Below are 24,095 nucleotides of genomic sequence, written 5' to 3'. Positions count from 1 at the left end.
AGTGGAAGGGAGGGGGAGAGACAGAGAGAGAGAAACATCAATGTGAGAGAGACACATCGATTGGGTGCCTCCTGCATGTGCCACGACCAGGGCTGGGGATCGAGCCTGCAACCAAGGTACATGCCCTTGACCGGAATCAAACCTTTCAGTCGGGGGGCTGATGCGCCAACCACTAAGCCAAACCAGCCAGGGCATTCGTTTTTGTTCGTTTGTTTTGTTTTTAATATATTTGTATTGATTTCAGAGAGGAAGAGAGAGAGGGAGAGAATCATGGACCGGCTGCCTCCTGCACACCCCCTACAGGGGATCAAGCCCACATCCCAGGCATGTGTCCTGACCGCAAACCCAACCATATCCTCCTGGTTCATAGGTGGACGCTCAACCACTGAGCCACACCAGCCAGGCAGTTCTAGGGGGGGGGGGGGGGTTAATATAGATTATATGAGATTTTCTGTGTAGAAAACCATATCATCTGTCTGTATCAGCAAATACGGAGATACAGACAGTTTTATTTCTTCCTTTCTGGTGTCTTTTACCTCTTTTCTTCCTGTATCACACTGGCTAGAATTCCAGCACTATTTTGAATAATGGGGGGGGGGAGTGGACACCCTCGATTCACCCCTGACCTCAGGGGAAAGCCTCCAATTTCCCCACATTGAGTAGGACGTTAGTCGAAGGCCTTTGAAGATGTCCTTCCTCAAGCTGAGTAAGAGCCCTTCTGTTCTGATATTCCGGAGAGTTCGTATCCTAGACGGGCGTTGCATTTATCAAGTGCATACAATCCTATGATTTTTCTTCTTTAGCCTTTCCATAGGCTAGAGGGCATTGATGGATTTTCGAATATTGAACCATCCTCGCATCCATGGACCAAACCCCATTGGCATATACTTCTTTTTACAGCCGAATTGTACTTGCTAACATTTTATTAAGGACTAGAGGCCCGATGCATGAAATTCACGCAAGGGGCTCAGCCCTCCCAGCCATCGCAGTTGCCTCACCCTCGAAGCCCCGGCTCCTTTCGGAAGGTTGTTTCAGCTGTTGGATCTAATTAGCATATTACGCTTTTATTATTATAGATTTTTTTTTGGGGGGGGTGTCCATTTTCACAAACAATATTGGTTTCTAGTTTCCTTTTTCTGGGCTGTCTGTTTGGCTTTGCTGTCAGGGTGATATCAGCTTCATAAACGACTTGAGCATGTTAGTTCTTGCCACAGCACTTCCGCACGGGGATCCCCCGCCTCCAACCTGAACCAGGGGCTCCATAAAGTAGCACGGAAATGCCCTGCAGGGGCCTGGGACGCTGGGCCCCCCCTCAGAGCCACCCCTGAAGCCACTGGTGTGTGACTGGCCCGCCTTTCACCAGAACCTTCCCCACAGCCCATGTGTGTCCATCTGAGGAAGCTGCACCATGGATTCGGCCAAAAGCAGCCACATGACCCACCCTCCAGCCGCCCTCACATTCCCTAAGTTTGACTGTCGGAGGCGAAGGCTGAACCTGCTTCGAGAAGTCCCTGCACTTGAACTAATTCCACCGCGGTCGCCCTGGGAGCTCTCCCAGCTCTGAGCTCTCCACCTCCTGAAGGCGGAGATCCCACGCCTCGGGCTTATCCTGCCGTCCACACTCTTCACTCAGATCCACAGGATGAAAGGGGCCCCGGGGGCCGCCCAGGGCCCTCGGCAGATCCGGCCCCCTCCTGGAGGCCTGCCCACTAGCCTGGCACTCAGCAGCTCCCCCGGGCATTTGCAGAGGCTGGGGGGGGGGGCGTTGTTGATGGGAGGGCTTGTCCCCAAATCCCCTCACCTCGCCCCCCCCGCCCATCGGAGCCAGGTGCCCCCTGCGCACTGCCCGCCGGGTGCTGCTGTGGCGTGTTGCACACTTCCTGCTCCCGTGAGCACAGCCGGCTTCCTCCGCGGGAGAAGTTTGCTCTGATACCTGGTCTCTTCACCTGGAGGTGCAGCTCCCAACACCCACTGGCCCCCAAACTCCCTGACACACACAGTCATCCGCACACCCACACCCACCACACCCACACCCACACTCACACCTGCTGGGGTCCAACCCCAGCAGGTCCAGGGGTCCCCAAAGGTGTGGACGGAGTCGGCGAAGAAGGAATGACACGGAGACAGCGTTCAGTTGATCAGCAGCCTAGCCAGGATCTCTAGCCAAGTTCTGGTCAGGATCTCCAGCGAAGTTCTGGTTAGGATCTCCAGCCAGGTTCTGTGTCCATGTTCTCTTGCTAGGTTCTCCAGCCAGGTTCTCCAGCCAGGTTCTGTAGCCATGTTCCCTCGCTAGGTTCTCCAGCCAGGTTCTGTCCAGGTTCTCCAGCCAGGTTCAGTCACCAGGTTCTAGTCATGTTCTCTTGCCATGTTCTATCCAGGTTCTGTAGCCAGGTTCTGTCTCTAGGTTCTGTCTCTAGGTTCTGTGGCCAGTTTCTGTCCAGGATCTTTTGCCATGTTCTCTCCAGCGAAGTTCTTCTGTCTCTAGGTTCTGTGTAGGTTCTGTGTCCTGTTGTCTTGTTACATCTGTATTTATACCAGTTGATTCCAATCCTATCAATCTCTATTCCAAAGGTTAGGGTGTTTCTTATCTCCTCCATTCCAGGGAGTAAAGATTATGTAGCTTAAGCATGATTGTTCATAGTTAAAGTGATTAATTACCCGCCTGGCACTTAGTTAAGGGGTTTTATTCCCTCCCTAACTTCAGGGGAAAATCCCTACCTGGGGAAACAACCTTTCTCAGAGAGGTGACCTTGGTTAAAACACAAAGTGCCAAGAAGGTGAGCAAACATATTAAGAACAGTATGCCATATACGCCAGGTCCCTTGAAACAGCAAGGATGGACTGGCTCCCAGCACACACCCACCACACCCACCACACCTACACCCACCACACCCACACCCGCACCCACACCCACACCCACACCCACCACACCCACACCCACCACACCCACACCCACCACACCTGCACACCCACACCCACACCCACACCCACCACACCCACACCCACACCCACACTCACACCCACCACACCCACACCCACCACACCCACACCCACACCCACCACACCCATACCAACACCCACACTCACACCCACCACACCCAGACCCACACCCGCACCCACATCCACCACACCCACACCCACACCCACACTCACACCCACCACACCCACCACACCCAGATCCACACCCGCACCCACCACACCCACACCCACACCCACCACACCCACACCCACCACACCCACACCCACCACACCTACACCCACCACACCCACACCCGCACCCACACCCACACCCACACCCACCACACCACACCCACCACACCCACACCCACACCCGCACCACCACACCCACACCCACACCCGCACCCACACCTACACCCACCACACCCACACCCGCACCCAAACCCACACCCACACCCACACCCACCACACCACACCCACCACACCCACACCCACACCCGCACCACCACACCCACACCCACACCCGCACCCACATCCACCACACCCACACCCACCACACCCACACCCACACCCACACTCACACCCACCACACCCACACCCACCACACCCACACCCACACCCACCACACCCATACCCACACCCACACTCACACCCACCACACCCAGACCCACACCCGCACCCACATCCACCAGACCCACACCCACACCCACACTCACACCCACCACACCCACCACACCCAGATCCACACCCGCACCCACCACACCCACACCCACACCCACCACACCCACACCCACCACACCCACACCCGCACCCACACCCACACCCACACCCACCACACCACACCCACCACACCCACACCCACACCCGCACCACCACACCCACACCCACACCCGCACCCACACCCACACCTACACCCACCACACCCACACCCGCACCCACACCCACACCCACACCCACCACACCACACCCACCACACCCACACCCACACCCGCACCACCACACCCACACCCACACCCACCACACCCACACCCACACTCACACCCACCACACCCAGACCCACACCCGCACCCACCACACCCACACCCACACCCACCACACCCACACCCACACTCACACCCACCACACCCAGACCCACACCCGCACCCACCACACCCACACCCGCACCCATCACACCTGCACACACCACACCCGCACACACCACACCAGCACACACCACGTCACACACCCATATCACACACACCCACCACACCCACACACACCCGCACCCACCACACCCGCACCCACCACACCCATACCCACACCCGCACCCACCACACCCGCACCCACCACACCCATACCCACACCCGCACCCATCACACCTGCACACACCACACCCTCACACACCACACCCGCACACACAACGTCACACACCCATATCACACACACACACACACAAACACTGCCCAGCAGACACACCCACTTCCCCACACCTGCACACACCCCACTGCACACTCCCCACAACACACACACACACACACACACCTATCTCTGGAACAATGTTCCTAAAAATTTTCATTCAAACCTGGTCCTGGTGATTCACGGTCCCTCCTGCCCCCATGGGGCCCAAGGTGGCTGGACGGTCAGCGTGGGTGACAGGTGCGGGGCTACAAGGGAGCGAGGAAGGCCCCGCCCTCACGTCCGTCAGAGCACGTGTGCTCAAGGGGGCCACGGGACGTCTGCCCCCAGGGGGCTCCCGTGGGCGCTGTGGACCACCCTGGACATTCCCCGCAAACCAGCTCTCCCTCCCGCGTGGCCCTGCCTGTCCTGCGGGTCTGGCCGCTCCGTCACCTGCGGCCTCTGACGCCTGGGTTCCAGGGGAGAGGGCTCGGCCGCTCGGCCTCAGGTCCCCAATCACTTCCTACATCCCCATGTGGGAGGTGCCCTGCAGGGACCGTCCTCCCTCTCGAGATCATGGGCCCAAGAAGGCAGCAGCCACCCCACCCACTCACTGTTCTGTCCCAGGCCACACCCCGGCTCTGGGTGCACCCCATTGTTGAATTAGGGGGGGTGTGGCCAGGCCAGCCCCTCGGAGCCTGAGCCAACGGAGCAGCACAGCCGCAGCAGACAGGGTGGGGCTGGGGCTCCACCAGCAGCTGCTCTCCCACCCGAGTGCCCACGGGGGGTGTCCCACATGGCCGGGAGCCCACGGGGGGTGTCCCGCACGGCAGGGAGCCCACGGGCTGGAGTCCCCGGGGTGCAGCCCATTGTCGGGTTATCGTGAGAATAAATCACACTCCTGATCCAAGGGCCCAGCCCAGGGTCAGGGCATAAATTTAATCCTCATTACTACCATTTGGGTTAAAGGAAGTATCTCGTTAGAGTTGATTTCAGTTGCTATTATTTCTTTTCCTGTGCCTGCTGAAGCTTTTCTGAATGCAAATGTGGCCTGTGTCCTATTTCTCCTGGACAGTGCCGTCTCCACCCGATACAAGCATTTTCATCCCCCACACACTTCCCCTCCACCCGAGACAGAAAGCCACCCATTCCTGGGTCCGCATGGCCTCGGCTCAGGGTGGGGCACCCTCAGGCACAAGGACTGACATGGATGGACAGTGGGAGACGTGGGCTCAGGGTGGGGCGCCCTCAGGCACAAGGACTGACATGGATGGACAGTGGGAGGCGTGGGCTCAGGGTGGGGTGTCCTCAGGCACAAGGACGGACATGAATGGACAGTGGGAGTGCAGTGAGCACAGCAGCGATCAGGGCAGTTTCTCTCTTCCCTGCTGCTCACCTCCGCCCATCCCCCCACCTGCCCACCCACGGGTTCATGCACCGACCAGAACCTTGGGTGCTCCAGCTCCTACTGAGCTGATCATGACAGAAAGAGTTCAAGGGCATCATTTCCCCGAACATGTCTGCCTTCCAGCTACAGCCCCATCCTCACGCCAAAGGAACGAGTCTCTAACGGTGGAAGTGAGAGCACCGGGAAGCCGGGGCGAGGAAGTGAACTATCTGCTTGAGTCGGAGCAGGGCCTGCACTCCGCCTGGCCCTGGCTGGCCTGCATTCCCCGGGCCGCAGAGGGAAGTGAGGGATGAGTGACCACAAGGACAGGCTGGATAGAGCCAGCCCCGGGCCACGTGGACACATGTCCTCACCCACAGACAGCTCCCGCGTGGCCACTCTGCACCTGCCACTCCCCACAGGAGGCGATGAAGAAGGAGACACAGTCCCGCCCAGTGACCAGGGCTCCTCTCCACCCAGGAGCCCCCCTGCGGGTCCCCAGGCCCCCAGCGGACACACTGCCAGGTGCGAGGTCTGGGAGCTGCCACCACGCCGCCCAGCAGCCGCTGAGGTCGCGCCCGGCCCAGCCTGGCTTCCCTCAGCAGCCACACCGCCAGGCGGCAGCCCATCGGGGCTGGGACGGTGGGCGGGCAGAGAGGCCGCGGCCTGGCAGGACGGCCCTCCGTGGCCGGCCCCCGAGACAGAGCGACAATTGGCAGAAGTCCTAGTGAGGGGACAGGACAGGCAGACAGAGGGACGGCGGGCCGGGGAGGCCGCGGCACAGATGGGCCCGGCGTGGCTGCCACCAGCCTTTCCCCGGTGGGAGGGTGGCAGGAAGGAGGGGACACCTTGCCCATTGCCCACATTCAGCAGAAACGCAACCGCCAGCCTGAGCCCCTCCCCTGCCCCCATGGGCCCAGCCGCAGGCCCTGTCCGGCTCAGGGCCACAGCGGAGACAATGACCAACCCCAGGAATGTGCTTTCCTTTCTTTTCTTTTCTTTCTTTTCTTTTTTTTTAATGAATCCTCCCCTGAGGATATTTTCCCATTGATTTTAGAGAGAGTAGAAGGGAGCGAGAGAGAGACAGAGAGAAACATCCATGTGAGAGAGACACATCCATTGGTTGCCTCTGCACCCACCCTGACCAGGGCCCTGGCCGGGGCGGAGCCCGCAACCAAGGTATGTGCCCTTGACCGGAATCAAACCCGGGACCCTTCAGTCTGCAAGTCGACGCTCTATCCACTGAGCCACACTGGCGAGATCTTGAGGCGCTTTCCAAAGAGAGAGCCTGAGCCCAGCACAGCTGCCCTGCCCCCCTGGCCCTCTGCCCCCACCCACACCCACACCCCCAATGGGGCAGGGGCTCAGCCTTCCTCGCACTCTGGAAGTGGCTCCGGCTGGCACTGAAGCAGCCTGGCCCCTGGCTGATTTTTGGGGTGCAGAGAGCCAGCAGTCAGGCCTCCCTCAGGCGGCAGGTGTGACCCCGCCCCGATGTGGATGGACCCTGGGGGAGCCAGGGCCCCACCCGAGGGCCCCGGGGCTCTGATGGGCGGCCGCAGCCTCTGACTTTCTATGAACGGAGAGCCCGTCTGAGTTATGTAACCGCAGCCGGGCGGCCCCTGACGCGCCGGCTCTGGATTCCTGGAAGGGTCTCAGAGAGGCAAGTCCAGCGGCTGCACGGCCCATGGGCTCCGCAGGCCCTGCCCGTCTCCCCCGTGTCTGACTGGCAGCGGCAGGAGAAACCCTCGCGAGCCAGACTTGAAACGGAAGAATCTAGATCAAGGATATATTTGGCTTTTCCAGCTCATCTTTACATCAGCTTCATCTCTACTGACTTGTCACCTTTTGCAGGCCGCTGGGCACGTACGCAGAAGGCAGGCGACTCTTACGTAACCCCAGACAGCAGCCCGGCCCCGGGAGGCCCCGCAGTGCCCATGGGTCGGCCGGGGTCCGGCCTTTGCCCACTTCAGGGTGACCCAGGGCGCACTGTGCCCACATGCTCTGGGCACCCTGTGGTCTGCACGCAAAGAGCCCGAGGAGATGCGGGACTCGGACACGCACCCAGCCCACTTCTGCCAACACCTTGCCCAGGCCCGTGGGTGGGGGCACTGAGGCCAGGGCTGGGCGCTGCCATTCCCACCATCATCCAAGTGGCCCCGGCCAGGAGGAGGCAGGAAGCATCGGGAGAGCAAGTCCCTCCCTGTCCAGGGACAGAGGACGGGCAGGGAGGCCTGGAGCTGCCGGGTCCTGGACTGTTGGCCCTGCTCCCTACCTATGGCATCCTCGAAGCACAGGAGGCAGGAAGCAGGTGATTCAAATAAATCAGCAGGAGGGACAGACGGCAGGAGCCTCCACCCCCTCCTCCGCCCGGACGTGGATCCCCCGGGTGGGGCTGGGTGTGCGGGGAGGGGTGCGCCCACGTGGTGGGAGGATGTGAGCTGCCTCCTAAAATGGCGACTCATCCCAGCATCACTGTCCCGATCGGAGCCACAGCCGTGACGCTCCCCTCCTCGCCCTGCAACCCGCTTGGAAACAGCAGCTGGACGGGGCCCCAGGCAGGAGTCACCGGGAGGGCTGCCTGCTGACGGGGCGTCCACCCGTCCAGTCCTCCGAGGCCCAGGCACAGCCCCAGCCGTCGGGGGCCTTTCCAGGGGGGCTGCTGACAGCCAGCTCACGGGGGCCCCGGGTGCTCGGGGAGCTGCAAAGTGCCCCGCAAAGGAAGAGCAAGAGAGAATGTTGTCACGCACCCACCCCCACCACGGCCACACCCCAGGGACTCCCAGAGAGAAAGGGCCAGGACCTCCCATAGGAGGACAGACAGCCGCTCCGAGGGGCAGGGCTGGGAAGGAGCCGTGACTTTGGCTCGCCATTGAACTCCCGAGGATGACTGCCAAAAGCCTTGGGTGCAGGAGCCCCTGACAAAGCAGTGTGTGGAGGTCTGCAGCTCAGACGCCCCCCGCCCCCCGCAGCCTAACTCGCGGGTGCCGCTTGCTGAGTAAGCACCCCCCACCCCCCATGCCCCTGGTGCTCACGGAGGGGCTCCATCCAGGGCAGCCGCACGGGGGCAGCCCCCAGGAGATGCCTGCGTCCCTGTGCATGGGAGGGCCTTGCAGGCTGTGCTACCACCGCCCCCAAAAGGCACAAAACCGGCTTGAAAAGACCCGGAATATCTCCCGCCTGGAAGGATGGCTCCCCGCAGGGCTCTGCTCAAAACCCGCAGAATCTGAGCCCCCAGGGCCCCTCGCTCAGGTGCCACCGCGTGGGCTCTGCCTCCGGGCTCAGGCTCCGTGGGCCGGTCACAGCAGGCCAGGCTCCGCGGCCAGCAGGAGGCCGTCCCACCTGGGCCAGGCACCAGGCAAGGGTGGCGGCTCAGTGCAAGGGAAGAGTGCATTTCAGGTGCGGTCCCGTGCCTGATGGAGGCAGAGCCCGCAGACCCTGGGGGGAGGGGACAGCTCCCACATGACAGCGCTCTCGCCTGTCAGCCTCCCGAACAGGTGACAGCTCGTCCTTCCAGACCCACTTCCAGAAAATCCCGTGCTCACCGCGCGGGGAGAAAACAAAAGGTCAAACTTCAACATCGCCCACAGAACTGTTTCCTAAAGCAAACCACCCCCCTCCCCTCCCCGAGAAGCGCCCGCTCGGGGTGCTGGAGGGGCCGGGCCGGTGGAGCTTGAGCCCACAGAGCTCCCTTCGCGACAGCGACGCTCCTCTCCCTTATCAAAATGCACGCAGATCTCAACCTGGCAACTTGTCACAGATGGAAACATGTCTGTGCAAATAACTGGCTGGCACAGTCCTCAGGGGCCCCGCTGCGGCTCAAGAGGGGCTCAGGGGCCCGACGGGGACCCCCAGATCCTTCCCCAGGCCCTGGTGCTGGCTGAGACCCAGAGGCAGAGGGCGAGGTGCCTGGATGGGTCACCGACAAAGCCTCCTGGTCCATTTCGTCTGCGTCCAGAGCCTTATCTAGTCCGAGCACACACAGAGGTTCAGGCCGAGCCAATACCAACGCGGGCGCCTCACCATTAACCTCTTGACGCCCAGGCGGCAAACAAGACCAGCCCGGCTCCTGGAGGAGGGACGCTGCTTTCCAGAAAAAGGCCAATGACCACGTTTGACAGTTTTCACTCGCGGCTGTCAACAGCCGCAACCCCGGGATGGAGCAGCGTCTCCCCTACCAGGGGCAGCTAGAAGGCGCTTGGCGAGCTTCGTCCTCTTCTCATTTCTCAAAACCAGGACGCCACTCGGTCCTCCCTGGGGCTCACTCCCCCCGCTGTGACCGGTGGCGGTGGGGGCGGCTGGCAGCCGGCTGGGCTCAGCTCGCCTCCCTCCCCAGCGCGGGAGCGCAGTGCATCCCAGTGGACGGACCTGGAACCGCACGCCGGCGCCCTCCGCCTCCACCTCTGTCCTCCCGGCTCTGGCGGCGACCTGGGACCCAAACGCACCAGCTCCGCGGAGCCCCCAGCCAGAGGGTGACGGCTGGGGGCCCCTTCCCCGCCAGGGAACCACTGTGCCCAGCGGGGCCCTACGCCGCCAGAGGCAGAGGCTGGAGCCCGAGCGCCCACGCAGGCGGGCAAAGTTTGCGGAAAGGGGTCTTTCTGGGCACCCCCCGCCCCCACCACGGGCTCCAGGCTTCAAGTCCCTCCCAGCTCACCCCAGAGTCCCAGACACAGAGCAGCCCCAGGGCGCGCCCCGGCGTCTCAGTCTGTGGATGGGGGCGGGGAGGACCGCTCGCCCGCGCTCCCCCAGGTCCCCCGCGTCGCCTGCCCCAGCTGCCCGCCAGCTGTGCGCACCCGTCGCGCCCCAGGTCACCGGCAAACAGCTGGAGAGGCAGCTGGAAGCCCCGGAGGCCCCGCTCAGCCCGGGAGCCCGAGGAGGGGGAGGACTGGCTGAGAGGCGGTTTTGTTTTGTTTTCCTCAAACTCCGCCTGCCGAGCTCTCGCCCGGGGCGAGCGGCTCTGCCTTTCCCGGCCGCCCCGGCCCCCGGCCCGGTCCACGGCCCGCCGCGCCCAGCGGCCGGCGCCTCGCTCCGGGCCCGGGGGAGGCAGCGCAGGGGCGGCCAGGACACTGCGTGGCTGACGCCGCCAGCCGCCCGCGCCCCTGCCCGGACACGGACGCTCGGAGCCCGGGAGAGCGGGCCGCTCCCTGCGGAGCGCTGGGCTCCGAGCTCCGGACTGGGGCCCCGACCCGGCTCCCGGGCCACCCCGTAGCCGCTCGCGGGGGGCGGGGGAGGGCCCCTTTATTTGCAGCCTGAGAAAGCGCCCTTCCGCCCGGCCCGGCGCCCCGGCACCTGCGCCGGCCGGTCGCTCACCTGAGTCCTAAAAGCTGTTGAATCCACATGGTCACGTCTCAGCGAGCGGAGCTCAGACCTCGCTCGCCCCGGCCATCCGCGTGGCTCCGATCCCGCTCGCTTCCGTCCCGCGGCGCCGGTATCTGCTCTCGGTCCGCCGCCTCCCGCCGCCCGCCGGCCGCGGGGCGCAGCGAGTCAGAGCGCGGCCGCGCGGGGCTCCATGCCGGCCGGCGCGCCGCCGCCGCGGGGGCGCATGGCTCAGGCTGGGCGGCCCGCGGGGGCGCACATCCTCGACCGGGGCGCGGACCGGCACCCCTCTGGGGAAGCCCCGGGAAGACGGCGGCGAGGCCCGCGGGGACGGGGCGACCGGCCGGGGAGGGGCGCACTCGGGCGCTGCGGCCGCGCGGTGGTGGTCGGTGGTCGGAGGAGCCGCGGCTTCGCCCTCCGGGGCGGCAGGAGGGAGGCCGGGCAGCGCCGCCGCGAACAGTGCGTGTCTCTCGCCTCCAGTCGGAGCCCCGCGCCGAGGGGTCGGCTCGGTCCGGGGACGGGGGCGAAGCGGGATGCGGAGGCGCGCGGGTCCTGTCCGCGCCCCGCCGGGTCAGGGTAGCGTGGCGGTCGGCACAGCTCAAGTTGGCGGGGGCTCCGTCTGAGCGCTCGCTCTGCAGACGGCGGCCGCGGCGCGGGAGGCGGGCAGGAGGCGGGCACCGAGGCGCGTGGGGCGAGGGCGCGGTGGAGCGCGGGGCGTGGGGGCGCGCAGCGGCGGCGCGGCGCCGAGGAGGCGGGCGGGGATCCCGGGCCCCGCCGCCCGTGCCCACCGCGCCCGCCGCAGAGCCGCCTCCCTCCGCGCGTCCGCCTCTCCGCGCGCTCGCCCCCGCCTCCCGGAGCGGGTCCCAACTCCGCCCGCCTGGCCCGGCTCACGTCACCCGCTTCCCCGCCCCTGGAACCGGAGCCCGAGTCCCCTGTCCGCCCAGGCTGTCGCTCTCCGTCCCGCCTCGCGGGGGCCGGGCTCGCCGCGCAGGGCTGTGCCGGCTGGGGCGTCACCGAGCGGGACCCCGGCTGCCCCTTCCCCGTCCTCAGCGTGTCCGTCCGGGTCTCACCTTGGGAAAGGCCCGGAGAGGCCGTGGGCTCCGATTGGACCGCCGCCGGGCGCCGCCGGATGGTGTTGCCACGGTAACTGGATGGCATGCGAAACAGTTCGCGGTTCCGACCCGGTTAAGAGTGAGCCCAGCGGACCCGGAGAGCCGATTTGGGGCGGAGGGGGCTGCGCGAAAAGTTTCCTCCGATGGAGAGCGCGCAGGGGCCACGCGGCTGCCCGTGGGGGGCGGGAGGGTCCGCTACTGGGATTCCTTCTCTTCCCACTGCCGGGGCCACCCGGACCCACACCCCCACGTCTGCCTGGGCCCCTGCATCCGGCTCTAAGGGGAAGTCACGGTGTTCCTGCTCAGAGCTGAGCGAGCACCTCGCCCCAGCCCAGCCCGAATCCGGAAGCATCAGCAGTCCAGGCCGAGTGTGGGCAACCCCTGCACCCTGGCGGCCTCTGGGCCAGGCCCTGACTCCGAGAGTCCCGGACTTGGCCTCCAGGACTCCCTGCCACCCTCCGCTGGCAGGTCCGCTCCCTGGTCCGGCCCTTCCCCTATTCCCAACCTCCCTGCGCCCCCTGGTTCGGCTGCATTTGGAGACCGCGGATGGGGGACCCCTTTCCTGGGAGAAGTGACAGATTCACCATGAGGGCCGACCTGCTGACGCCCTGGGCAACCTCAGACAGACAGAGCCCTGCTTCCACCCCAGAGCCCTGTGCCCCAGCCGTGCCAACCGGGGCTGGAAACCCTGCCAGGGCCGTTCTTATGCAGCAAATGGGGTCACGGAGGAGAAAGCGAGGTTAACTAATGGGGCCTGTCCCCAGCAGGTGCCTGGGATCACCCAGCCCGCGCCCCCTGGGAGGAGCAGCTGGTGCCCAGGCTGGGCCCGGGGATGCCCTGGCAGGCCCTTCACCTCCTCCCACCCCCCCACCACCCCCACTCCCGGCCTGCAGGACTCTGAGGCCGAAGGAGTGTCCTCTCCCAGCCCGAGGACTGACGGGCAGCCGCCTCCCCAGAAGGAGCCCGAGGAGGGCAGGAGGCCGGGAGCGTGGTGGCCAGAGCCCAGGTCTCCGGGCAGGCAGGCCAGGCGCCCCTGTGTGGTGTTCTCTCACCTCTGACCTGTTTCCTCTTGGAGAGAACCTGTTCTCTATTCCCTTCCACACAGACATTCCGTGGGGCCGCGGTGAGATGGCCTCACATAGTGTCAGGCTTGTGGCTCCCAGAAGCCCAGGCTGAGCCTCCCTGAGGGTGGGGCCGGATCCCAGGAAGGGAGACAGGAGGTCAGGGCGCAACTGGGCCCAGGAGAGCAGGAGCCCGCTCGGCCGCCACCTAGCGGGACCACGTGGGAGTGCAGCTCCAGGGAGGCCCTCCCAGGCCTGGATGACCCTGGAGGCGGCTGCAGGGCTGGTGGGCTGGGGCTGCTGACCCCTCTGCTCCACGGCCCTGGGTCAGCCTGCGACCCGCAGACCCCTCCTCACTTCAGTGCATTCATAACAGCCACGGGAGTAGGGAGCCCGGATACTGAGAGGCATTATGAAAATTCTCATAAAAAACTGTGATATAGCAACGTATGCTCTCTTCATTACTACACTAAGCAATCACTCAGCCACACCAGCCGTACCCTGACAGTGTGACGAGAGGGCGGCTGGCAGTCCCAGGTATGGTCACCGCTGCTGTCTGTTGCCTACATTTATAATGGAAGGGCTAGGTATAGGGGCAGGGGCAGGGTTAGGGGTAGGGGCAGGGTTAGGGTTAAGGTTAGGGGTAGGGTTAAGGTTAGGGTTAGCTGTAGGGGTAGGTTTACAGTTAGGGGTAGGAGTAGGGCTAGGGTTAAGGTTAGGGGTAGGGAGAGGGTAGGGGCAGGGGTAGAGTTAGGGTTAGGGGTAGGTTTAGAGTTAGGGGTAGGGTTAGGGGTTGGGGTAGGGGTGAGTGGAGGGATAGGGGTAGGGGTGGGGTTAGGGTTAGAGTTCACAAAAATAAAGATGTGATTTCCCCCATCCGAGTGTAAGGACTCTTTGAAATCTATCCACATACTCAGGTGTCCCCAGACCCCAGCGACGAAGGCAGGGCTAGCCAGGGGTCAAGAGGAGGCTTCTGAGATAAGCTGGCTTCAGCTGTGACGCCCAAGGGGACCACAGAGAGGAAAGAACCCGCAGGTGCTCCCCAAGGGTGCGCAACCTCCTAACGTTGTGGGGGAGGCCTCTCCTGTACCCCATACCCCGTACCTTGTACCCCGTATCCTATACCCCGGCTCAGGAGCCTGGCCTGAGGGCAAGGTCCCTCCTTTCTCTTCCCTCGAGCCTGGCAGCTCCAGTCCCCTCCTGCACAGACACCCCCTTCACTTTGTGCTCCTCTGTCTTGGTGAAAACACTGCCATTGCCTCACGCTGCGGAATCCTGGAACCTCGGCTATGCTTCCCTCGGAACAGAGCGGCTTCCCTGAACCTTGACAGCATCTGGAATGTGGGGCTGGTTCATTTTTTCCTCTCCTGGGACTGGGAGGTGAGCATGTCAGCCGGGACCCAGCACACGCTGTCACATGCACACACATGCGTGCACACACACACACACAGTCTATCTCTCTATCTCTTTCTCATACACACACAGAGTCTCTCTCTCTCTCTCTCTCTCTCACACACACACACACACACACACACTTCAGATGTCCCTACTGTGGGACACCCGGGCCCCCTGCCCCCCTGCCCAGCCTGTTATCCCACTAGGCGGGATCTGCCCTGAGACCCAGGAGCCCAGCGCTCTGGCCCTCCCCTCGCCCTGCTGTCTGCCCACTGGAGGCTCTTCCGCGGAAGCGGGCCCGGCATGGCCCTGACGGCCTCAGAGACCCGGCCGGACTCTTTAAGTCCCATCCAGAGCCAAACTGACCTGCCTTCGTTCATTCCCCCGGGACGCAAATGCGTCCTAAGCATGACATTTGACCAAGGGGCTAAGTTTGTGATGGTTCATGAAAGGGAACATGCTGCTTAAAATTATTACATGTCTCTTTAAATCAGCCCCACTAAGACCTCCCCTGGCCCCCGCCTTACCGACCCTCCTCCCCGAGTAAAACTAGCATTGGTGATGGGGGGGCTCCTCCCAGGTGAGAGGCCCTGCACCTGAGCTGCTCCCACCAGGCTGCTCAGGCCTGCAAGCCCTGCCGAGTGCCAGGGCCAGGCTGCGGGCACAGTGACCGGGACCATGCCCTCAGCCCAGGCTGGCCAGACAGACTGCCAGGTGCCCCCTGGCCGCCCAAATACACACGTGTACTGGGAAGAGGGAGCGGCGGTCCTGGGCTCGCTCTGGCAGCCATGTCCTCTCGGGCCGGTGGGAAGGCGGCCTGAGGAGGTGACCCGGCCCGGGATGCAGAAAACCGCTCGTTTCGCTCGTTTCAGGACTTTTCAGGGTTCTCTGTGCTGACGGGTCCTCCCTCCATTTAGACTGAAAAGAGGGTTCGTTTGCACTGTAGCGCGACCTCATCTGAACACGGTCCCTTGGCGTCCTGGGGTCGGGAGGGCTGGGTGTGAAGCTGGAGAGGAGTCAGGAGGGTGGGAGACTCCGCAGGGAAGCCGGTCAGGGGCTGGGGTGACCCCGGGTGGGGCCGCAGGGCCCAGGGGAGCCCTGACATTCCCTCATAATGATGCTGGGACCAGTCGGACCTTTGGTCCTGGGTTGTGGCTCCGCTCCAGGGCACTGGGGCTCGGCTAATGGTGAGTTGGGGAGCGATGGATGGGCTGGTCTTGGCTGTGGGGCAGGCAGGGTGAGGGGGACACCTGTGTGCGTGGGGGGGGGGGGTGTGGAACCAGGACAAAGAACTGGGACAAGGTGACCAACTTGGGAAAAGTCCCTCCTCCTCCGCCGGCAGAGGCCCCGCCTGGGGAGGGCAGGCACGGGAAGGGGCGCCGGTCTGCACGGGGTCTCAGGACGGGGCTCCGGGCGGATTAGTGGGGGGTTGAGGAGGAGGAGGGCGAACAGGACAGGAAGGAGTCGGACCCTTGGACATGTACGAATAACGCACGGGGGGTGGGGGTGCAAGGGACAAGTCTTCTGAAGGTCTGCCTTTGGCCAGTGGCAGAGGGGAGCGGGTGTGCCAGTAGATGAGGCTGCTGGGACAGGCACCCCTCGCAGGAGGTGCTCAGGCCAGGGAGTCGCTGCTCCTGGGGGGTCCAGAGGCCCTGGGCTCCAGGCAGGAGGACAAGCTGTTTCTATTGTTTTGTGTATGTGTGTTTAATCCTCATCAGAGGACATTTTCCCATTGATTTTTAGAGAGAGTGGAAGAGAGAGGGAAAGATAGAGAGAGAAATATTGATGTGAGAGAAACACATCAATTGGTTGCCTCTGGCAGGAGCCCCTACCAGGGCCCAGGCCAGGAGGATGCTGTGACCGAGGTACGTGCCCTTGACCGGAATCAAACCCAGGACCCTGTGGTCTGCAGGCTGACGCTCTATCCACTGAGCCCAACTGGCCAGGGCAATCTCTATTGGTGTCTCTTTCAAATCCTATCTAATAATAGACAAACATGGTAATTGATCGTACCTTTGCTATGCCTCCCATTGGCTAATCAGCACTATATGCAAATTAACTGCCAACAAAGATGGCGGCTAATTTGCATACATAGGCGCGAAGCAGCGGAGGAAGACTGAAGGCAGCTCCAGCCGGAGCAGCGAAGAAGACTGAAGGCTCCGGCCAGAGCGAAGGCCTGGGTTCCAGGTGCCGGCGGAAAACCGGTGCCGGCAGCCAGGGGAAGGGAAAGCCTATTGCATGAGTCTCTTCGTGCAACAGGCCTCTAGTCAACGTACAGACCGCATGGGGCAGTGGGCTGGGTGGTGCTGTATCAACAGACAAGCCCCAGGGCTCAGGGCTGAATCCCACACAGTGTGAGGGCTCGCTCCGTCCTGCTCAAAGCCACTGGCAGCTGCCATCGGCCCTGACGTGCAGGCGCTGCTGCTACCTGGACATCTCCGTCCCATAGTGGGGCAGGGAGCCCTGGCAGGACCTCACCCGGCCCTCAGGAATCTGCGGGAAGGAACGCATGTCACTCTCATGTACATTTCACTGGCCAGAGCACGAGACCCGGCCAGACGGACGTCAGTGGGGTGAAAGGTACAAGCCTCACACAGGGAGGGGCAGGCAACCCTGGGGACACTCACATACTCTCCTACACTTACCCGTCGGTATTAGCAATTCAAGAAGATACTGTATATCTGTTCAATACCAACATGTGTTCAAAGGAAGGGAGCATGTTTCTGCCAAGCGCGCGGAGTTTACATGCGTGTTCTACCTCTGACCTCCTGATAGGTCCTTAATTCCCAAGGTCAGGATGACTTCACCACTTGTCAGCAAGGACTAGGGGGGTAACTGGCTCACCCCAACTAGGAAGTTGGTCAGATACTGTGCCTTTGGGGGTTATGCTTCTCTCTAGAGGGGTGAGCTGTGGTGAGCCAGAGGCAAAAGAAGTTATTGCCACTGCATCGCCATCATATCAACACCATCATCAGTATCGCCATTATCATCAACACCATCATCACCACCATCATCATCACTATCATTATTATCGCCACCATCATCACCATCACTGTCATTATTATCACCACCATCATCATCTACATCATCGCCATCATTATCCCAATTAACATCATTACCATTATCATCACCACCATCACCATCATCACCATCTGCATCATTATTATCACCACCATCATCATCACCATCACCATCACATCATCATCGTCATCACCACCATTATCATTTTTAAGGGTTCTGTTGGAGCGCAGGAAATCCATTCCGAACACACCGAGACGCAGCTGATCACTCGATGGCCTTTTCCAGCCAGGAGCTGTCACACCCCATCTTCCTCGAGCAGCAGCTTAGGTGGCATCTTGACTGCTCACAGCCAATCTAGAGAGTAATTGAGCAGAAAAGCCACTTCCTCCAACAACGTCTTCTTCAAGCTGTTATCCTCGGGCGTGAAGAGGCTTCCGGAACACACCACGGAGGGGGGAAGACGTGGCACTGACGGCGCGCCCGGATGCTGGGCGGAGGCCAGCTGCTTCCTCCAGCGTGGCCTGGAGTTCGCCCTGGTCCGTAAGCATCGGCCGCCTGATGAATTCCACACCCGAGATCCCACTTCAGCCTGCAGCCATGCAGAGCGGCAGCTGGCATTCCCCCCCTCACCCCCCACCCCAGACCGTGTGTGAGACATCACCGCGGCGGGCCGAGCCGGGCGGGGCAGGGCTCTGGGCATGGACCTGAAGCAGACCAGGAGGCGCGGGGCTGTTCCCGGCTGGTGCGGAGCTATTTCGAGACTGTGATGCCCAGCGTGGCTGCTGATGCCAGGCCTGAGCACACACACGTATGCAGAGTTCAAGGAGATTGTCCAAGACCACTCGGCGGGGAAGGGGTGGCTCGGGGATCAGCCCAGGCCTGTCCGACGCACAAAGCTTCCTTCACTATAATGCGGGGAGGACCCCAGAGAGGGCCACGCCTCGCCCCACGGCACTCCCCGCTCCCAAGTGTGTTAAACACGAAGCCCTGGTAGGCGACACGTGTTCAGGGCAGCGATATCCGAGCTGCCAGGTGCCGTCCAGATCATGACCGCCCCGCACAGGTCAGCCCGTCCCGCACACTCCACGCTGCCCTGCATCTCACCTCTGCAGCTGTGCTTTATGAAGGGCTCGCTGTGTTCCGTCCTCTGGGGAACGTGGCCGCAGTTACGCACGGGAGACCTCTGCCCCAGTCCTCCCCTCCTCCTCCGTAGCCGAGCTTCCACGGTGGAGAGGGTGGGGACTGGGCCGGGCTCAGAGTTCACACCGTCCTCTGGGATAACCCGAATGTCTGACTCACTCGGGGAGGGGCAGGCCTCCCGGAGCCCGATTTCCACGAGGGCCGCTCCCTCCGCCAGGTGTGGCTCCGGCCCTGAGGAAGCCGTGGATCAGGGTCCGAGCGAGAGTCAGCAAGGACCAATCTTCTGTCTTCTTCCTTCATCCTCGTCCGCATCTTCATCCTCAGCATCTTCTGCTCCCCGCACTGGACCACCACGGCCTCCAGGGAAGAACTGATGGACCAGCCCAGGACCTGGTCCCTGCAGCCCCAGGTACCCACCACCTGGGAAGCCCTCCCTGGCTCTGCCAGCCCCACCAGCAAAAGCGACACCCACACTTCGTGGGGAAGCTTTTCTCCTTTTGTTGGGCGATTCTGGGGTCACCCAGAGACAACAGCACAGAACCCAGGGCTCTGACAGCTGTGTACGGGGCGGGTGGCAGGTGGACAGCTGGTCACTCCAACAAAGGCTGGGCAGGCTCCTTAGACCCTCTCTGACCCGGAGGAAAGGCCCCCCGCGTCGCCTGTGTCACTCCACGGCCCTCTGACAAGTTAAAGGACAGCATTGCCAGGGCGGCCCCAGTGAGCAGATGGTTTCTCTGATTGAGGTTCAACACGGTGAGGAGTTTGCTCAGGATGCGGTCGGTGCACGCGAGGATGCTGCTCGGTGCCAGCTCATGCCCGGTGCGGGGCCAGTCGCTGAGGACAGGAAGTCAAGTCGGCTCAGGCAGGAGGAGAGGTAGGGGGTGGGGGAGGGAAAAGGGGCAGGGCTGCTTGCAGGCGGGTCTCGGGAGCCCTGCCTCCCTCATCCACACGAAGACTCAGGCGCATGCTCACAAGCAGCCTGCCCGTGCCTGGGGGAGATGACACCATCGGGGGCTTTGGAGACTTTTAACAACAAATGAAAAGCGAAGCTCGATGACCCGAATGTCTGACTCGGAAGCAAAGCAGGCCCTTCCGGAGCGGGGTGAGCGGCTGCAGAGCCGGGGCTCGGCTGGGGGATGGCCTGTGGACTCAGCCTCAGGAAGTGGGGGGAACAGTTGCTCCCCCGGAACTGACACTCATGCACCCCTGTCCCCGCTCCCCTCCCGCTCAGCCGCAGGGTGACCAAGCAACAATGAGTACTTTCTGGGACCTGAGAGGAGGCTGATGGGACAAGAGGGGGCACCCTCAAGCCCTCTGATACTGGCTGGATGCTGGGGAGCCCCTATTGCTTTGCTCTCTTCCTGCTAGGAGGCTGTAAGAAGGGAGAGGCACCCCAAGGCCTGAGCCCGCCTAGGGTCCCAGGTACCCCATCTCGGGTACAGATTCCTGGTTAGAGCTGCATCCTGGAAGGGGGCATGGCTCTGCACTCCGAGGGTGGGCACCAGGGAGGAGAAGCAGCCCCAGGCCTGCAGGCAGGAAGAGGCCTCACCAGGCACCAAGCGCACACCTTGGTCTGCCCGTCCCGCCTGCAGAGCAGTGAGCAGTGAGTGTCTGCTGCTTGAGCTCCGCCTGCAGCAGTTATGGTGAGAGACGACCAAGACCCACAGCCACCCCCCCGCCCGGCTCCCTGTGAGACCCCCGCCCCATCCTGGGAGCCCCACCTCCGCCCGCCCTGTCTCTGCCCCAGGCATTTACCAATGTGGCAGCCTGATCCGCCACACCCCCAAACGGAGGTTATGGGGGGGCTCGTTCCCAGGCCCCAACTCCCTTGAAAGCCAGGCCCTTCACTCTGCGAGTCACCGTCAGCGTCAATGTCCTGTACCCGACAAAGCTGGCTTTCCTCCTGCGCCCACAGCTCCACAGGGACGTGATTGTGAGCTAAAGTGGCGCAATACGAAGCCCTTCCCGGCTCCAGAACGCAGAGGAGCTGGTTGCTACGTAGACAGGAGGCTCCCCGCTCAGCGTCGGTGCAGGTGCATCCGGGACCCGGCGTGTCCCTAGGCCAGTCTCCCCCTCCCCACAGCCCACAGCCCACAGCCCACACCCCAGCTGCTTCTTGCACTGGACCGTCTGCTTGGGGGTGCAGAGCGGCTTTGGGGGAGTGCTTTCCACCCCCACATGGGCGATGGGCAGGGCCGGCCTGTCCCCCAGCACAGCCTCAAGGACCCTGCCTCCTCTGGGGCTTGCTCACCTCCCATCCCCACAGAGGGCAGGGCGCTCAGGTGGGTCCTCTCACCTGGAGGAAATGGCTGCCGCCCGCCTGCCCCGTGGGAAAGGTGGGGGTGAAGATGCCCTGCCCAGGCCGCCTCCCCTCGCCCACCACCCCAGACTCACCGGGCAGGCGAGCTGCTTGGCTGCCTGGATGGTTCCGGGGCGGAGCGGAATTGCTGGGTGTGTCTGTCAGTCTCTGCCTTCAGGGGGCAGGTCCCACATCTCCTCCACGTCCTTGGCACCCACAGTGCCAGCCTCTCCGCATCGGTGAAGCCCACTGGGCCTGCCCCCCACCAACCCCTGCCCTTGCCTCTGCCACTGCCCAGCTCAGCCTTGGCTCACAGAGCCAGTGTTTGCCAGCTGCTCGCCACGGTGTCTCGATTTCTCCCCTGGCCCGGCTCCCTCCGCCCACTCCCATCTGGCACAGGTGGGTCTCATTCGGGAATCTGGCAGACTGGCTGAATTAAGAACCCCTGACTCTGGCGAGATCTCTGCTCTCTGATTGATCGTTATCTCTCAGGTCTCTTCTGCCCCCGTGGCCACAGCTAAGGGCTTATCACACCTCTGAATACACACCTGGTTGCCTGGTGACGGGTGCCCGGTGCCCGGGAATGTACCTTTGCGTAAACCTTCACCCAGGGAAAAGGTGGCCACTGCCCAGCCACAGACACGGCTCTGGGAAGCGGGAGCCCATTGCAGGAAAAGCCGGAAGCAGTTTGACCACCAACTCAGGGGTCAGGCCGGCCTGAGGCTCCTCCGGCCCCGGAGCAGGCCCAGACACGCATGTCCAGCATCCCAGGTGCTGATCACAGCATCCTCAGTGAGCGAGCGCAGGCTCCCAGGAGACGCCCCGGGGTGTCAGCCCCCTCACAGACCCACAGCCACGGAGCGTGGGGGCCGTGGCTCAGCCGCAGGGCCGCTTCCTGCCGCCGGCGCCTGGAGTTAAAGCGCCCTCACGAACCGCCATGGATCTGTCTGGAAAGGCTTCCTGTTCGTCATGTGGACAAATTGCCCTGAATGTTCTCAACGCACGTCTGGGTGCGTGGCTCAGGGGGGCATTGATCCCTGTCGGGAGGGTGAGGGCAACACCCGAGGGCGGCGCCCGGGGAGGGGACTCGGCCCTCCAATCCCAGCCCAGCTCCAGCTGGTCCGCCCTCTGCCTGGCCTCTGCCCAGCCTCTGCCGTCCTCTGCGCTCAGCCGGTGGCAGGGCCGGAGGGAGCCCGGCCAGAACTGTCCCACTTCCGCTGGCCCCCGGTGGGCAGCCCTGCGGGAGCGTCAGGGGGGGCGGCCGGGCTCGGCTCCGAAAGACCCTCCTTATTGAGCAGAAAATATGCGACCCAGTGCGGGCCTCGCTGCTCCCTCCTGCTTCTTCGAATGTTGTAATGAGGCCCCTGGAGCAACGAGCTACAATAACGCAAGCGCACACAATACAGAAGCAAGTGCCGCTCGCCCTGGCCACCGAGATTCCACGGCCGCGGTAGCTCCCCCACAGGCCTGTTCACGGGCATCGCCCGGGGGCCCTGGGGGACACCGGCCAGCAACGCTGTCCACCGTCAGTCGTCATTGGCAGGAGGCTGTGCCCACAGGCCAGGGCTTGCCGGGGCGGCTCAGGCCCTGCCCGTCCGTCCCTCCGAAAGGCAGGATTCTTCACTTAGAGTCAAGGCCACGCTCCCGAGCTCGGCGCACGCCCCTCGGATCCCCGGGGCTCCTGTGCGTGTGTGAGAGGCACGCAGCGAGCCGTTACCCAGTCGGGCCCCGAGCAGGAGGAGGAGGAGGGCAGCTTCCCGCGGACACAGCAGGGAGGAAGCCGGGAGTTGCAAGAACGGCCGGACGTGTGTGACTGCAATGTACGTGCTAAAAATCAAGCATCCGAGACTGTTGCGAGTCCTGTGAGAACCCAGTTCAAAGCTCCACGCTGAAGAAGATAAAAGTACCGGTCTTCCCGCGTGGTGATGCGCACACATATTGGACCGGCGTTCCTACGGGAGGCCACCAGCGGAGCCCACGGGAATCAGACACGGGTTGTGGGGACGCACATTCAAAGCTGCATCCAACAACTGAGACGGCCCAACAATCAAATACGCAAACTGTTGTCAACATGTACGAACACCGACACGCACGCAGCGCAGTCCCGACGTTCATTCCGAGTGCCACGGCGGGTGCTGAGCTGAGAAAACCCTTTCCGTGTGGGAACACGGGCTCTCCCGGCTGCTCACCAGGAGGGAGGTCCTGGAATGTGCCCGCCTTCCGGAAGCGTCTTTGTCAGTCCGCCTGCGAGTCCCACAAAGGCTCCGAGGCTCCGTAAACACACCCTCTGATGTCGTCAGTGCACGGAATGACTCCATGCCGAGAGCCACAATACCCAAACACGTCCGCTCTGGGGCTGTTAGGAAACGCTCACTATTGGCCACACAGCTTGCGAACAGAGGACAGGCGTGACACTGTCCCGGGACAAGCCAGGGAGGGAGGGAACCAGCAGAGCAGTGCGCGCCCCGAGGGCACGGGGTCCGACTGAGCCGTCGCATCGCGCGCTCTGGAATACCGCCACGAGCAAACGCATCTTTTCACGAAGCCCTGCTTTCAATTAAACACATTTATATCCTAAAGGGGCATGGAATAGAATTAAGAGATCTACAACTTCGCTGCAGCTAAATTTGGAGTGACATTCAAGAAAATCACATGTAGAAATGACTTCAAAGCAGACAGCTTATTTGATGAGTTTTGTCGTGTAGGAGCCTTTGTCCAAGAAAGCGTCTCAGAATGGAGGCGGCCGCTCAGCCTCTGCAAATGCACTTGGGGGGCGGAAGAGGCCCCCATTCTGCTGTGGGGAGGAACGGGGGACGCATCCCCTGTAGAGCAGGGTTTGTTCCGAGCGTGCCAGGCTCCCCTGCACCTGCCGAGAGAATTGTCTCAATTAAAAATGTTAAGGTCGTCCTAGCCAGTTTGGCTCAGTGAATAGAGCGTCAGCCTGTCTACTGAAGGGTCCCAGGTTCTATTCCCGGTCAGGGCACATGCCTGGGTTGAAGGCTCAATCCCCAGTGGGGGTCGTGCAGGAGGCAGCT

The 24,095-nt window shown here is 62.7% G+C and overlaps 1 protein-coding gene across 1 annotated transcript in view; it reads right to left on the bottom strand.

Moving 5' to 3' along the window:
- The window catches only part of AJAP1 (adherens junctions associated protein 1), a 78,998-nt gene extending 67,834 nt beyond the window's left edge, over nt 1-11,164 (bottom strand). Inside the window, exon 1 of the mRNA XM_081085243.1 lies at nt 11,027-11,164. Within this exon, the coding sequence (XP_080941369.1) occupies nt 11,027-11,055 (29 nt within the window). The 5' untranslated portion in view covers nt 11,056-11,164. The remainder of the gene's footprint in view (nt 1-11,026) is intronic.
- Between the last annotated feature and the right edge of the window lie 12,931 nt (nt 11,165-24,095).

The sequence above is a fragment of the Myotis nattereri genome, assembly GCF_964212035.1.
Source record: "Myotis nattereri genome assembly, chromosome: 3".
NCBI classification, from domain to species: Eukaryota; Metazoa; Chordata; class Mammalia; order Chiroptera; family Vespertilionidae; genus Myotis; species Myotis nattereri.
This window is presented reverse-complemented; position numbering and strand designations above follow the sequence as displayed.